The 13,988-nt window shown below is 38.9% G+C and overlaps 1 protein-coding gene across 1 annotated transcript in view; it reads right to left on the bottom strand.

The window, feature by feature from the left end:
* Positions 1–13,988, bottom strand: part of LOC128574643 (calmodulin-binding transcription activator 1-like) — an 83,059-nt gene that overhangs the window by 27,277 nt on the left and 41,794 nt on the right. The window contains exon 3 of the mRNA XM_053575504.1: positions 11,826–11,944. Coding sequence (XP_053431479.1) covers positions 11,826–11,944 — 119 coding nt within the window. The remainder of the gene's footprint in view (positions 1–11,825; positions 11,945–13,988) is intronic.

The raw sequence follows: 13,988 nt of genomic DNA, 5'->3' as shown, positions 1-13,988 counted from the left end.
ATTTAAAAAGTTTGAGGACCCCTGGTAGCACATATTAAGCCCTCAAAACTGTTTCTGAATGCACAAATGATGGCATGAAATAAAATGGAATATTAATAAGCACTCAATAAAAATGATGCTGTGGCTCACTCCCAAAAGGCCTAACATACCTCGCACATATGACATAGTAAGAGAAAAGTCTAGTTACAAAACTGCACGTATATCACACCTATCTGGGTTAACACTTTAAAAACATGAGCCCTCACTAGTACCAAACAATGTCTGAGGAATCACATACCAGAAAGTCAACGGCCGATTTCTGATTTCAGGACTCCGGGTGGTTCAGCCACCTACTGGTGCTGTGCCACCTGGAAGTGGAGGAGAGCGCCTGCCTCTTTGTGGGCTCCAGCCAAGTGCGCCTCCACAGGGGACACCTGGACTTCCTGTGTCGCCCCCACCACTCAGCAGGAGTGACTTCCCTGACTGAAGAGACTGAGCTTGCCTGCCTAGATCCTGCCTCCCAGGGTTCTGGGAAGCCACCTGTACACAGGAGCACGCATTCCGCTCCTCTCTCCCCATCACAAGTAGCTGCCATGATGCGTTTGATACTACCATGACTACTACTAAGCCAGACTGTCTACTTCAGCAACCCAGTATTAGCAGCCCACTCGAGCACCAGGCTAAATGATATGTGCTGACGGACTCTTTATCATTCATCCGTTCATTCAATGAACAGTCGCTGAGCACACGTTACGTGTGTGCTCTAGGCTGGAGGTCCATCACCAAGCAGAGCAAAGATCCCTTCCCACCTACAACTTGCAGTCTAGCAAGGGTGGCTAGACAATACATAGTAAAAAGATGTGATTTACACAGGACACAAATGCTAATTACAAAACACTAAGTCTCACTATCCTCATTTATGGGGGAAAAAAAAAAAATGCATAATCACCACACAGCAGGTTCTCTGAATTGCCTGAAGAACGGATTGTTAAAAATTACTGGAAATTGCTTAAATACCAAAAATTTGATTAATAATAATTAAAGCATTGAACAAAAATGATTCTTACATAAAACACAGTTAAGAAGTTCAAATTTTGCTCAACAGTATGAAAATAAAATTTTAACATGGACATTCACAACTGCCTTCTGTGGGGAGGGGGTCTGTCACTACACAGCTGAATGATGTGTCAGGAGAAAATGGGAACCGATTATGTGCAGACCTCAATTTCATAGATCCTGCTTAATTTCAAGCTATTTTAACATACCCTTTCTCAGAAATGGGAAGCGGATGGCATTTCCCCATTCTTTTAATTATAACTTTTAAAAAGTTAAATATATTTAAGTGTTCCCCCCTTCTCCTTCTGAAAAAAATGTCCCTTTCCAGCCTCTAAGTCAGAACCCCATCTTCCAAGAGAGACCCTCCCCCCATGGCCAGCTTCTGTGAACAGCCCCTTCCTCACACAGAGCTCTAGGAGGGAAGGGTCCCTGCACCCCTCATCCTGGACCTGCCCACTTTCCCTCTTCCCTCACTGCTACACAGGGAGTACCTCAAAACGGAACCACTTTAGGGGATAAGCTACACTGCAGATGACACTCTCTTCACTCGGAAGTCCTGGCCTAGGTTCCAGAGTTACTTGTTCCAGCCCCTCTAATCACCTGCTGCTCTGACTTTAGGCTACAGGTGCTTCCTTGTTTCTTGAACAAGGGAACCTTCTCCTCCTCCCCACCCCAGACTTCTTTTGAATCACCATAAAATCAACCAGGGCTGGGCAGCGCCTGTGGTTCAGTGGGTAAGGCACCGACCCCATATACCGAGGGTGGCGGGTTCAAACCCTGCCCCGGACAAACAGCAACAACAACAAAAAAAAAGCTGGACGATGTGGCGGGCATCTGTAGTCCCAGCTTCTCAGGAGGCTGAGGCAAGAGAATCACCTAAGCCCAGGAGCTGAAGGTTGCTGTGAGCTGTGATACCAATGCACTCTACCAAGGGCAATAAAGTGAGACTCTGTCTCAAAAAAAAAAAAAAAAAAATCAATCCAGGGCAAAGTGAAGCCTGCCTTAGTGTTTCACTTCTGGTCTACCACAGACGCCACACCCCCGGACAAGTGCATTCACGTGCAAACACACAACTCTCTCACCCTGCTTAATCCTGCCCAACTTCCCAGAGCTGAAGGTTCTCCCAGTTTCCTCCTTTCTCTCCAAATGTAAGTTCCAGGTTTCTTCTTTATGTATTTATTTCAACTCTACACCCTTCATCAGACCAGTGAATACACTACTACAGAAGCTATCAGAATAACTCATGAAAGCCACATGTCCTGCCCATAATATTCTTCCGTACAGAACATATTTATATTTCGTCACATTCACCCCAGCCCATCTGTGGTTTCTCATCCATCTAGAAAGGATTTCTTTCTGTTTTGTTTTTCCATTTGATGTTCTAACTTTCTAAAAGCATTAAAACTGAAAAGTTAGGTTATTTTTCAGAAACTTTCTTAAAAACCTTCATCTGAACTTCATAATTACCAAGATAACAGCATTTATCATGAGAAGCATTTGGTAGGTAGTATTTAAAAGACTGGAGGGTGGTTAGGCAGGGAGGTAGGTAAGCAGGTGGACTATGACATTCAGCTTTAAGGATTGAGCCAAATGAGAATAAAAAAAGAAAGGGGGAGGATGGCTATCGTTCATACCACCTCTTCAAAAAGTACAGGAAAAATTAAAATATGCCTCCACATACCCCCACCATTGCCACTCATGCTCCTATATATCAAGACATTAACAGATACTTTCGATAAATACCAAAAATAAAATCTTTGCATTCCATGACTTTTAAGTACTTACTAGCTAAAGACATTTTGAGAAAAAGTCTCCAGAAAGCTCAACTGTATCCCGGGTCGCCAAAGCACACCAAAAGACATCTGAATGGGATGGAGAGAGAGCACAGCTGGCCCGAAGTCCACTGGGACTGAACAAACACACACTTGTAGGAGGCTGAGAGTCACACACATTGTCAGGCCCTACCCAGTACTTGAGCAAAAGCTTGGGGGCAGGAGCCCTGCAAACAGTGTTTGAACAAGCCCTCAAGGCAATTCGCACTCCGCTCAAGCCTGAAATTCACAAAGCTAAAGAATGCCAGCCTCTCCACGCATCCTTCCCTTTTCCATCTCAGCCAACCTTGCAACAGAGCTCAGCTTCTCCTCTGTGGACGTCACCACAACCTGGTCACCCACCATTACTGCAAAGAGTGGAGTACTTTATCCCCTTATAACCCATCAAACCACATAAAACTGCATGCACAAGCAATCTTTATCCAACTTGGAAAAATGTGGGCCCCAAATTGATCCTTCCTTACACATAAACAAATTTTAAAAGCAATTTTAGGAAACAGCACAATAGATTATGATGGGGACAACCTCTCTGAATTTCAACTCCAGTACTAGAGAGTCTAGAGCAGTGGTTCTCAGCCTTCCTATTGCCTGCTAATGCCGCGACCCTTTAATACAGTTCCTCATGTTTGGTAACCCCCCAACCATAAAATTATTTTCGTTGCTACTTCATAACTGTAATTTTGCTACTGTTATGAATTGTAATGTAAATATCTGATATGCAGGATTTATTTTCATTGTTACAAAGGGGTCGCAACCCGCAGGTTGAGAACCGCTGATCTAGAGACTCAGAAAAGATACCAAAGAAGAACCTCTAGCTTCGCTGAAAAGATGCTTCCCACCTCTAACCCCATCAAGTTCAGAAAGCTGTTGCAGTGATGAAAATGGTCGGGAATTACGTAGTGGTGATGACTACACGACTTTGTGGACAGACTAAAAATCACTGAATTATATAATTTAAAATAAAAATAAGTAAAAGGATGATTAATACTAAAAATAAATAAATAAATAAAATTCCAAGATGGACCCAAGCACCTTGTAAGGCCCCACACTCCCAAAATACTCCGAAAGCAACACTCTTTAAAGACAAAGGTCACTAAGCACCATCACCTGAGACTCTAAAGAGGCCACTGAGCAGCTAAGTGTCCCACCTAACACTCAGCTCACCAGGGACAGAGTCAAGACTAGAGCCTGCTTCTGAAGCAGCCAGTTCTGTGTTCTTTCATAGCAGTAGTTCTCAACTTAGGCTCTATGGAATTATTATCAGGGGCCATGGGTTCACATGAAATTTTTTACTTCACATTTCAACTTATAATCTGAAAAAGTAACAGCTATAACTAATATTCTAACATACAAATTGATTACTCAACTTTATGATCTTGCCTTAGTACCCAGCTGTGTCGTTTAAATTGTTCTTAGGCTAATGAATTTAAGACTAAATGACAGATTTGTACCAAGACTTAACAGTCTTACAGAAATGTCTGCTGTACAAAAAAAGTTTCTCAGTGTTAAATAAAGCGCATGATACAAGAGAGTATCACACGTGAAATTCAAAACTCAGTATGATATTCATGTTGCAAAAGACGATTTAGTTGTAGTAAAACATCAACCCTGTTAATATAAATGTTATTAGTTTTGTAGTTTGGGGATTTTTTTGTTGTTTTTTTTTTTTCTTTTCTGAGACGAAGTCCACTCTGTTGCCCAAGCTAGAGTCCCATCGGGTCAGCCTAGCTCACAGCAACCTCAAACTCCTGGGCTCAAGTGATCCTCCTGCCTCAGCTTTCTGAGTAGCTGGGACAACGGGTGTGTGTCACCAAGCCCAGCTACTTTTTTTATTTTTAGTAGTGATGGGGTTTCCCTCCTGCTCATGCTAGTCTTGAACTCCTGGCCTCAAGGGATCCTCTTGCGTAGGCTTTCCAGAATTCTAGAATTAAAGACGTGAGCAACCACACCTGGCCAGTTTTGCAGTTTTTTATGTAATGTATATATCTGAGTTTTATATTTATTTGCATAAGAAATCCAAAAATCAAGAAATTTACATTGAATTTTCTTGTGTTTTTACATATTGCATTCACTCAACAAGTATTTTTTTTTTTTTTTTTTGAGACAGTCTCACTATGTCACCCTAGGTGGAGTGCAGTGACGTCACAGCTCACAGCAACCTCCAACTCTTGGGCTTAAGCGATTCTCTTGCCTCAGCCTCCCAAGTAGCTGGGACTATAGGCGCCCACCCCGACTCCCGGCTATTTTTTTGTTGCCATTGTCATTGTTGTTTAGCAGGCCGGGGTCAGGTTCGAACCTGCCAGCCTAGGTGTACGTGGCCCGCGTGGTAACCACTGTGCTACGGGTGCCAAGCCTCAACAAGTATTTATTAAACACAGACTACGGGCAAGTATTCTTCTCAGTGCTACATATTGGAGTACTACAATACAATATTTTAGGTTAAAAGTGAAGTAGGTCAACAGGAATTTTCCTACCGTTTTTTCGTGTTTGTTGTTGTTGTTGTTTTTTGAGACAGTCTCACTTTGTTGCCCTCGGCAGACTGCCGTAGCATCATAGCTCACAGCAACCTCCAGCTCTTGGGCTTAATCAATTCTCTTGCCTCAGCCTCCCAAGTAGCTGGACTAAGGCGCCCACCACAACGCCCAGTTATTTTTTTTGAGACAGGGTCTCTCTTGTTCTTGCTCAGCCTGGTCTCAAATTCCTGAGCTCAAGCAATCCACCCACCTTGGCCTCCCACAGTGCTAGAATTACAGGCATGAGCCAATGTGTCCAGCCTAACAGGAATTTTCTTGCTTAAAGAGAACTTTCTGGCCAGGCACGGTGTAAGCTACGATGCCATGGCACTCTACCTAGGGTGAAAAAGTGAGCCTCTGTCTCCCCCCTCCCCCCAAAAAAGAGAGAGAGCACTTTCTTTAACATCTTTTTCTAATTTTACAGACATTGCTCTACTCTGTGACTTCCTTCTCTTACCATTCCTCATGGCAAACCTGCCTGATGTAGAAGGACACCTGGCCCCAGCTTCTCAGTGTATCTGTCATCTGCTTCTGCTACTGCTGGTGCTGAAGTGCATACCTAACACAGGCTGTCTGAGCCTCAGACCTGTACTATCCATTTATCCTACATCATACTACTAATATGAACCAAAAACTTGTATTTAGCCCAGCTGCTATAAAATTACTGCATCTCCAAACTTGAAACTTGGTACCATATGCTGTGTTCAAAAACCAAATGGTATTGCTCTTAAAACTCAACTCTGTATTGTTCACATCTGCATTTTCATATTTGCAAATTAATCAGAAAAGCACGGCCTGGGCTCAGAATAATCTGGGACCATTCAAACCACTTGCATTGGCAAACTCTAATCAAAACAACGCCCCACCTCAGGGTTAACTAACTTTCTAAGTCATCAAAGCCTAAATAGCTCACTCACCCTAATGACTGGTGCTTTCCAGCTTAGCTCACCTTTAGTAAGACTGAAGAGTCCTAAATGATCCTCAAAAAATGTGGGTTTATATTTCAAACAGATAACACATGCACACACTAACAAAACTGATCACTGAAAAGTTACAGCCCTGGCTTGGCGCCTGTGGCTCAAGCGGCTAAGGCGCCAGCCACATACACCTGAGCTAGAGGGTTCGGAATCCAGCCTAGGTCCACCAACAACAATTATGGCTGCAACCAAAAATAGCCCAGCTACTCGGGAGGCAGAGGCAGGAGACTGGCTTGAGCCCAGGAGTTAGAGGTTGCTGTGACCTGTGATGCCACAGCACTCTACCCAGGGCGATAGCTTGAGGCTGTGTCTCAAAAAAAAGAGAGCAATATAGATTGATACAAGAGCCTGAAGAAAAAAAAAACTCTGAGTGTGTGTGTGTGTGTATCTATCTACAGAAGACATCTTTGCCATTAAAAAATACATTTAATGTGAAAAACTAAACCTAAGCCAACTAAAAACATTTGATGCAACTTTAAAGATCAGTACAAATTAGAATTCTATTTTGTTTGATTACTCTAGAGAAACTGTATTACAGGAAAAACAAACAAAAGAAAGAACATTAATAGTTCAAAAATAGCACACAAAAATGATTTGAACATATTCAGGGAGAACATATTCATTATAAAAGGTTTGCGGTGCCACATTAGTTTGGATTTGGAAGAATGCCATTTGAAATCTAGATCCAGAGACAGGGGAATGCAGTAGTTGTATTTTAAGTCAAACAGCTAATTAATGACTAAACAAAAGAAATTTCAGTCTGGACAACATGTATGGAGTACTAATATGTGTAATTATGAAGTAGTCATTTATGCAATCAGAAAGTTGCATTACCATAATTATTTCTGGCTCTGGGCCTTAAAAATATTAACCTAAAATGCAGAAACCTTATAATAGTTCACCTAATGAGGATGTGAATACCAAACTGATTATGAAACTAGAGTTGGTTCTTTAACAAATGTGCTCTGTGTTTAATATATTCTTTCTCCCTGGCCTGAATATAAAAATCAGACCTAACCCTCAAGTTACTATACAAAGATACAAAATGTCTACTTTTAATATACTTTTTTCATCATTCAAAGCCAACATACAAATAATATTCATTATTAAGAATCAAAACTACTTTCCTAAGAGATGAGTGTTTGGCACTTTAAAATAAATCATGCAAAACATACATTAAGTTTCTTATAACACCTAAAAATGCAAGCAAATAAAGCCAAATCTATAAAACAAAAGGAGTAGAAGATCTCTGGAAACGTCAATTTGAAATTGTTGTTTGGGACAGAACTGGGGATACTGTGAGCCCCAAAGTTGGGCTTCAGGAATTGAACCTCCCAGACCCTCACCTCCCAGCTCTCTGACTCTAGGTACACATTTATTATAACATCTCCATGGCTCAAGTTTCCTCGTCTATAACATGAGGATAATCAAATAACTTTCCTCACAGTATTAATTCAAAGATTAAATGTGATTATTCATGTAAAGGACTCAATAGTGCCTAACATACAATAAATGTTCGATGACTATTAGCTTCCATAATTGTTGTCATCATCACTTTGATTTCCTTTGTCATCTTCAGAACCTAGGGAACAGTATCAGTGGTTGAGAAAGCATAATCTAAAATCGATGTGTTTATTAGATACAACATTTAATTTATTTTGCAATTGCAAGTAACATCCAAGAAAAATCAGAAAGTTTTATATATTCCAATAGGCTAGAAAAGGTTAAAAGTAGCTTAACTAGGCCCAAAAATCTCTCTTCTTTTCTTTTTTTTTTTTTTAATTTTTTTTTTTTATTTTTAATTTCAGTGTGCTTGTTCATGTTTGTTTTGAAGTACTCCTTTTTTGTTGACTTTCTTCTATTCTCCTGCGGTGCTGGCTGTTTTTGATATTGTTTGTAGAGACGGGGTCTTACTCTGGCTGACTGCTGCTCATATGGGTTTTGAACCTCTGAGCTCAGGCAATCCACCCGCCTCGGCCTCCCACAGCGCTGGGACTACAGGCGTGAGCCACCACGCCCGGCCAAATCTCTCTTATTTTCTACAGCAGCAGTTCTCAACCTGTAGGTCGTGACCCCTTTGTAACAATGAAAATATATCCTGCATATCAGATATTTACATTATGTTTCATAACAGTAACAAAATTACAGTTATGAAGTAACAACGAAAATAATTTTATGGTTGGAGGTCACCACAACATGAGAAACTGTATTAAAGGGTCGCGGTGTTAGGAAGGTTGAGAACCACTGTTCTATGGTCTTCACTGAATATTTGCATATGAACCCATAATACTAATCCTACATTCACTCTATGCTATTCCAAACTACATTACAGAATGGGTTTGCTGAGTACACAAGTGTGGTTTAGATTTATGGGGTCTTCAATTAAAAGCCTAGGCAACAAACAATGAAAGTTCCCAAGAATTAATGAGCGATACAAAAGAAATTAAGCTCAGAGAGATAGGCCCTGTCAAGTGTGCTATCTTGGTCAAATTATTTCACTTTCTACCTATACGTCCTCAACTCTAAAAGGAAATGTTATCCACCTTGCAATATTATTATAGTACAAGGCTTAGAAATAAAGTACCCAGTCACTAGTAAAGAACAGGTGCTCAGTGAGTAAGTGGACACAATCTCACTCTCACTCTCTCAACAGACACACAGTAGAAAAGTTGTGTTTCCTCAAGTAACCACAAATACTTAAAGACAAGAAAGTACAGAGGAGTCGCATTATACCCAGGAATTCAACTATACACACCCAGCAGGGAGAGGGGGAGAGAGAGAATGTGGAAAAAGCAAAGCGTGACAGCTGACATTTCATGGGGCAGCCCCAGCCACCAGTCAGTCCTCCTTCATGAACATGTGCTGTACAGAGAGGGAGACAGAAAGCACAGGTCCACTGAGCTCGCACCTGCTCACCTCTCCCAGCATGAGCCCTAAAGAGGGACCTAAGAAATGGAGTTCTCATCCAACACAGCTTCTAAACACAAGCCAACCCCCTCATGTGGTCCTAAACCAAACACAGCAGTCTATTACAACTTTGGAAGGAAAATGGGCTGTTAATAAGGACAGTATGACTAAACTTTACTTCTTGAGTGAGGAATTTCACAGGCAATTTTAACTAAACATGATTTTGCCTTACATAGGACCACAAAGCTGCAGGGAGAGACAGGTCCACTGAACTACATTTCCTTCAGATGTAACGTCAACATGAAAGATGGCAGGCTAAAGAACATGGGAAAATGCCAATATCCAGCTACATCAAATACATAGGTGCTTTAATAACACCTATTATTTAATAACATCTATTGTTTTGTTCCTCCTATTATCCAAGCCAGTCTAAAAAAGGAAAAAATATATATCTATATACAGGTCATCACCATGTAACACTCTGAAGAATTAACAACTCCTAACATAAGGCTTCTGCTGTCACACTCAATATTCCCCCATTTTTCCTAAAGCCAAAAAATAAAGAAAAAATGAAAAAAGCCAAGGTCCTCTACCCAGAAATATGGATCAACCTTTTTGTCAGCGTTGAGCTAAGGAGTTACTCAAAAAACAATCAATCACAAGTAAAAGGGTGTGACATGATCTTGGCCTATGGGCCGTGCTACCTCCCACTGCCTCCATCCTTAGGAACACACTCTCCAACCTATATTTTTAGCAATAGTAACAGCTTGAGCAAGGCAATCCACACTCTCTCATCTAGATCCCCAATTTTACATGTCACCAATCAGAGCATTTTCCTATCTGTGACTTGTACCACAGCAACTTGTGGACCCCAAGGGAATGTGTAGACTGAAGACTGAGGTCCAGAAGAAAATACAGAACTCCTCATTTTTTCTTTTAGTCTCATCCTCTATAAAAAATGATTTATTGGGTGCTTTATAATGTATCTAACATATTAGTAAAAAGGAATGTGTAAATAATTTAGAGGTAAATATGTGAAAGTTGAAGGGCTGTGTTCCAAAGTTTCAGAAAAGTTTTGAAACCACTGATCTAAATAACCCACCAACTCAATTCCTTACACTGTGACATCCAGCTTTAGAAGGCTCTGAAGGCTCTTAATATCACTTTAACTCATTAAGTGATTTCTGGTTTCAAATATAATATTAAATCATTTTTAAAATAAATTGCTAACTTTATATGACACATAATATGAAAAAATACAGACCTATTATGTATTTTATCACATTTAACTAATACATAATAACATGGTATCAAATCTGTTTCAGGGAATACTAAGAAATGTAAGTTTTTAAATAATTCATAACCTAGTCCTGACCTACTAAATGGCTTCCAAATTATACTGTTTTGTTTTGATAGAGTAACAATCTATGATTAAGACTACTTTTCAGCATATTTATTTTATTTTCATGTTCTAAAATGCCTGAAATAACTGTTTAAAACAATAGTCCTCTAAACAAGCTAATGTTTGCTTAAACAAAATTATTCTGAGGGGGAAATATAATTTATGCAAATGATCAAACTATATACATATTAAAGAATTTTAAAATCGGGGTGAGATAGGGCAACAATGAAGCTGTAAGGTTCTAGTGAGTACCTAAATCTACAGCCTGTGGTAAGTAAAGAAGCCTCCCCCAGATAGCCACCTGCAACTCAGAACACAAGCGTTCTTAATCAAGAATGGTTAGCACAGAAGAATCTTTCAAAAATAAGGCTCAGCAGACAGCAGCGGTAGGGTACTAGGTTTATCTGAACTCGGAAGTAAATGTTGAACCAGCAACACAAATGGATTTAGACCAACTTGGCAAAACCAGTAACCCCAGTCGTTTGAATCAAAGGACTACAGTTCCCAAATTGATGGACACACACCCAATTCCATCACCACACTAAATGGGTTATTACCCTAAATTGAAATAGTCACATTTCAAAATAGAAAAGATGACAAAGTAACCCACTCCTAGTATTATGACTCATAGGTTAAAATTTACCAGAAAGGAAAACATCTAGGAAGATAAATTTATGTTCATTCTACTTTATCTATCTACTTTCTACCTAGAGGCCAAATAATAATCTACTACACAACCTTCATTTTTAATAAAAATCTCTATTATTAAGCAAACTTTCTTTAGCAGACAGGACTAAAAGCTGTTTTGCTAATAAGCAGCCTTGCCCTTTCCAATTCCAGAGAACACGGGGGCTATATATATATTAATTCATGACAACACAAGAATTAATGTTTAACTGACATGCAGAGTTAACCACCAAATGCAAGCCACCAAAATGCAAGAAAACACACATACACAATCTCATGCTACCTGAAGCCAAGCAGATCAGAGACAGATCAAGAAATATGTTGGTTTCTGTCAAATCCAGCTTAAATCCTGTTTACAACTTCCTAGTTCAAAATTTTAAATTTAAAGCTAATATACAATAGTGCTCTGCAAAATGACCTAACAAGTTTGCCCCTGAAGTAATTATACCCCTAAAAAAAGAAATGTATCTACCTCATTAGTGTTCCATCGGTGCCTCTCTTTTGGTAAACTTGAACATTTCGGCAGACATTCAAGCAGCTTTTTCGGTAAAAATATTTTTACATGACTACTATTGCTGTTCCCATGATCATCTATAAAGAAGAAAACAATAAATTCAGAGAAAATAATAGAAAAAAAAAACCTTTTTATGTACACTGGCAAGGTCAGAAATAGCTCAGTTTAGTCAACGTGAGAGAACATCAGAAGGTCCCTCTATTCCTCTCAGTTAGTAATACTCATTTACACTTTTATCAGATAGCTGGCAGCAGGAATCTGGTCAAGAGGTTCTAAAATAGGATCAGGCTTTTGCTCCAGGACAAGAGAGTAGACAGGGAAAATCCCAGCAGCTGCCCATAACGAAAATATTACTTTTAAAGGCTCTTTCCCCACATTTCCATGAAGTACACAGAATTTATAGTATTATTTAACTTCATAAAACCCAGAAATTGTTCCTTTTATTTTATTTTATTTATTTATTTTTTGGACAAGAGTCTGACTATGTCGCCCTCAGTAGAGTGATGTAGCTTCACAGCTCACAGCAACCTCAAACTCTTGGGCTTTAAGCAATTCTCTTGCCTCAGCCTCCCAAGTAGCTGGGACTACAGGCGCCTGCCACAACGCCTGGCTATTTTTTGTTGTAGTTGTCGTCGTTGTTTAGAAGTCCCGGGCCGGGTTAGAACCCACCAGCCCTGGTGTATGTGGCCGGCCCCCTAACCACTGAGCTATGGGCGCCAAGAAATTGTTTATTAACCAGCTGAAAAACTTTATTAACCAGCTGAAAAACTTTTATTAACCAGCTGAAATTGTTTATTAACCAGCTGAAAAACTTTTAGATAAGAATCATAATAAAATATTGCTGTTTCATTTATAAACTAATACTGTCTCATCCCCAAGAATACAAATGAGATTTATCCTTTCAAAAGCAAATAACAGGTCTTATAAATATAAAAGGATTTAAACTTGTAGTTAACTACCAGGGTAATACAGAAACTGGCCTTTCTAGCCTGAATCTAAAAACTTATTTTAATTAAGTTAATTTACATACACATATCTATAAAATTAATATATTTCATCAAAATGTAACTCTCCTAAATGAATTACAGAAAAATTAATTACATACAAACTAGGTGGTACGTCTTACTACCTAATAATCAGAGTCTACCCGATGTATTCTAAAAGAGAGAATTTCCTTTATATAACATTTATTTCATTCATTTATATCCGTATCATTTACTATTTCACTCCTACAACAAAGTTCCTTTGCCTGGCTCAAAATTTCTTGTCAGTTTTGGCATACTTAGGTCAAAGTTTCAAATTACTCACTCCAGCTTTTTTTCTTTTAATGCTAAATAAAATCCCCAATATCCAAAGGGTATAAAGCATAACTAGGTACTAAGGAACAACACATTAAAACATGAAAGTCTGATTTTGTTCCAGTAAAGTCATACGTGAAAAAACTTTTCCTGATATAAAGTGCAATAAAAATAATGAACTCAAAGTCAAGAGTCCAAGATTCTGGCCCAGTTCTGCTACTTTCTAATTGTGTGACCTTGGGTAAGTTACTTAATATTTTCAGTTTTCTCAAATCAAGGAGATTAGATGATCTCTAGTTCTCCTCCAGGCACAAATCGCTATCAAAGTTACTGTCATTAAATAACTTAATATGCCTTATCTTATGCTTTAAGGGGCCTTACTAGGCAATCTCACATAAGTATACAGGTATTAGTTAATAATGTGAAAAGTGAAATACACATTTTTCCAGTTATTTACCATAAATTTTTAGCATACTCTATTATTTGAACATGTTAAAAAACATAAAAATATAAAAAAATATAAAAAAATATTTTCTAAGGTCACAGAATACTCTCCAAACATTTTTCATCTGATTAACACATTTCTTCTCAAGTCTCAAGGAAAAGATCTTAAAAGAAAAATATCGGACATAGAAATAAAGTCTAAAAAAATTTACTACATCATATAGAAATATTTTATAGGAATGAACTTAAGAGAGTTTTAACGTACTAAATCTTTTTTGGTCCATGAACTACATAACCAATTGAATTATAATACCCATCCTTTATTTCTATAAGCAGCATGAAAACTGACTGCTTTTAGGAATGCCAAATTTTGATAACA

Source organism: Nycticebus coucang, chromosome 22 (genome assembly GCF_027406575.1).
Source record: "Nycticebus coucang isolate mNycCou1 chromosome 22, mNycCou1.pri, whole genome shotgun sequence".
NCBI classification, from domain to species: Eukaryota; Metazoa; Chordata; class Mammalia; order Primates; family Lorisidae; genus Nycticebus; species Nycticebus coucang.
The sequence above is the reverse complement of the archived record's forward strand: the minus strand, read 5'-3'. Positions and strand labels throughout refer to the sequence as shown.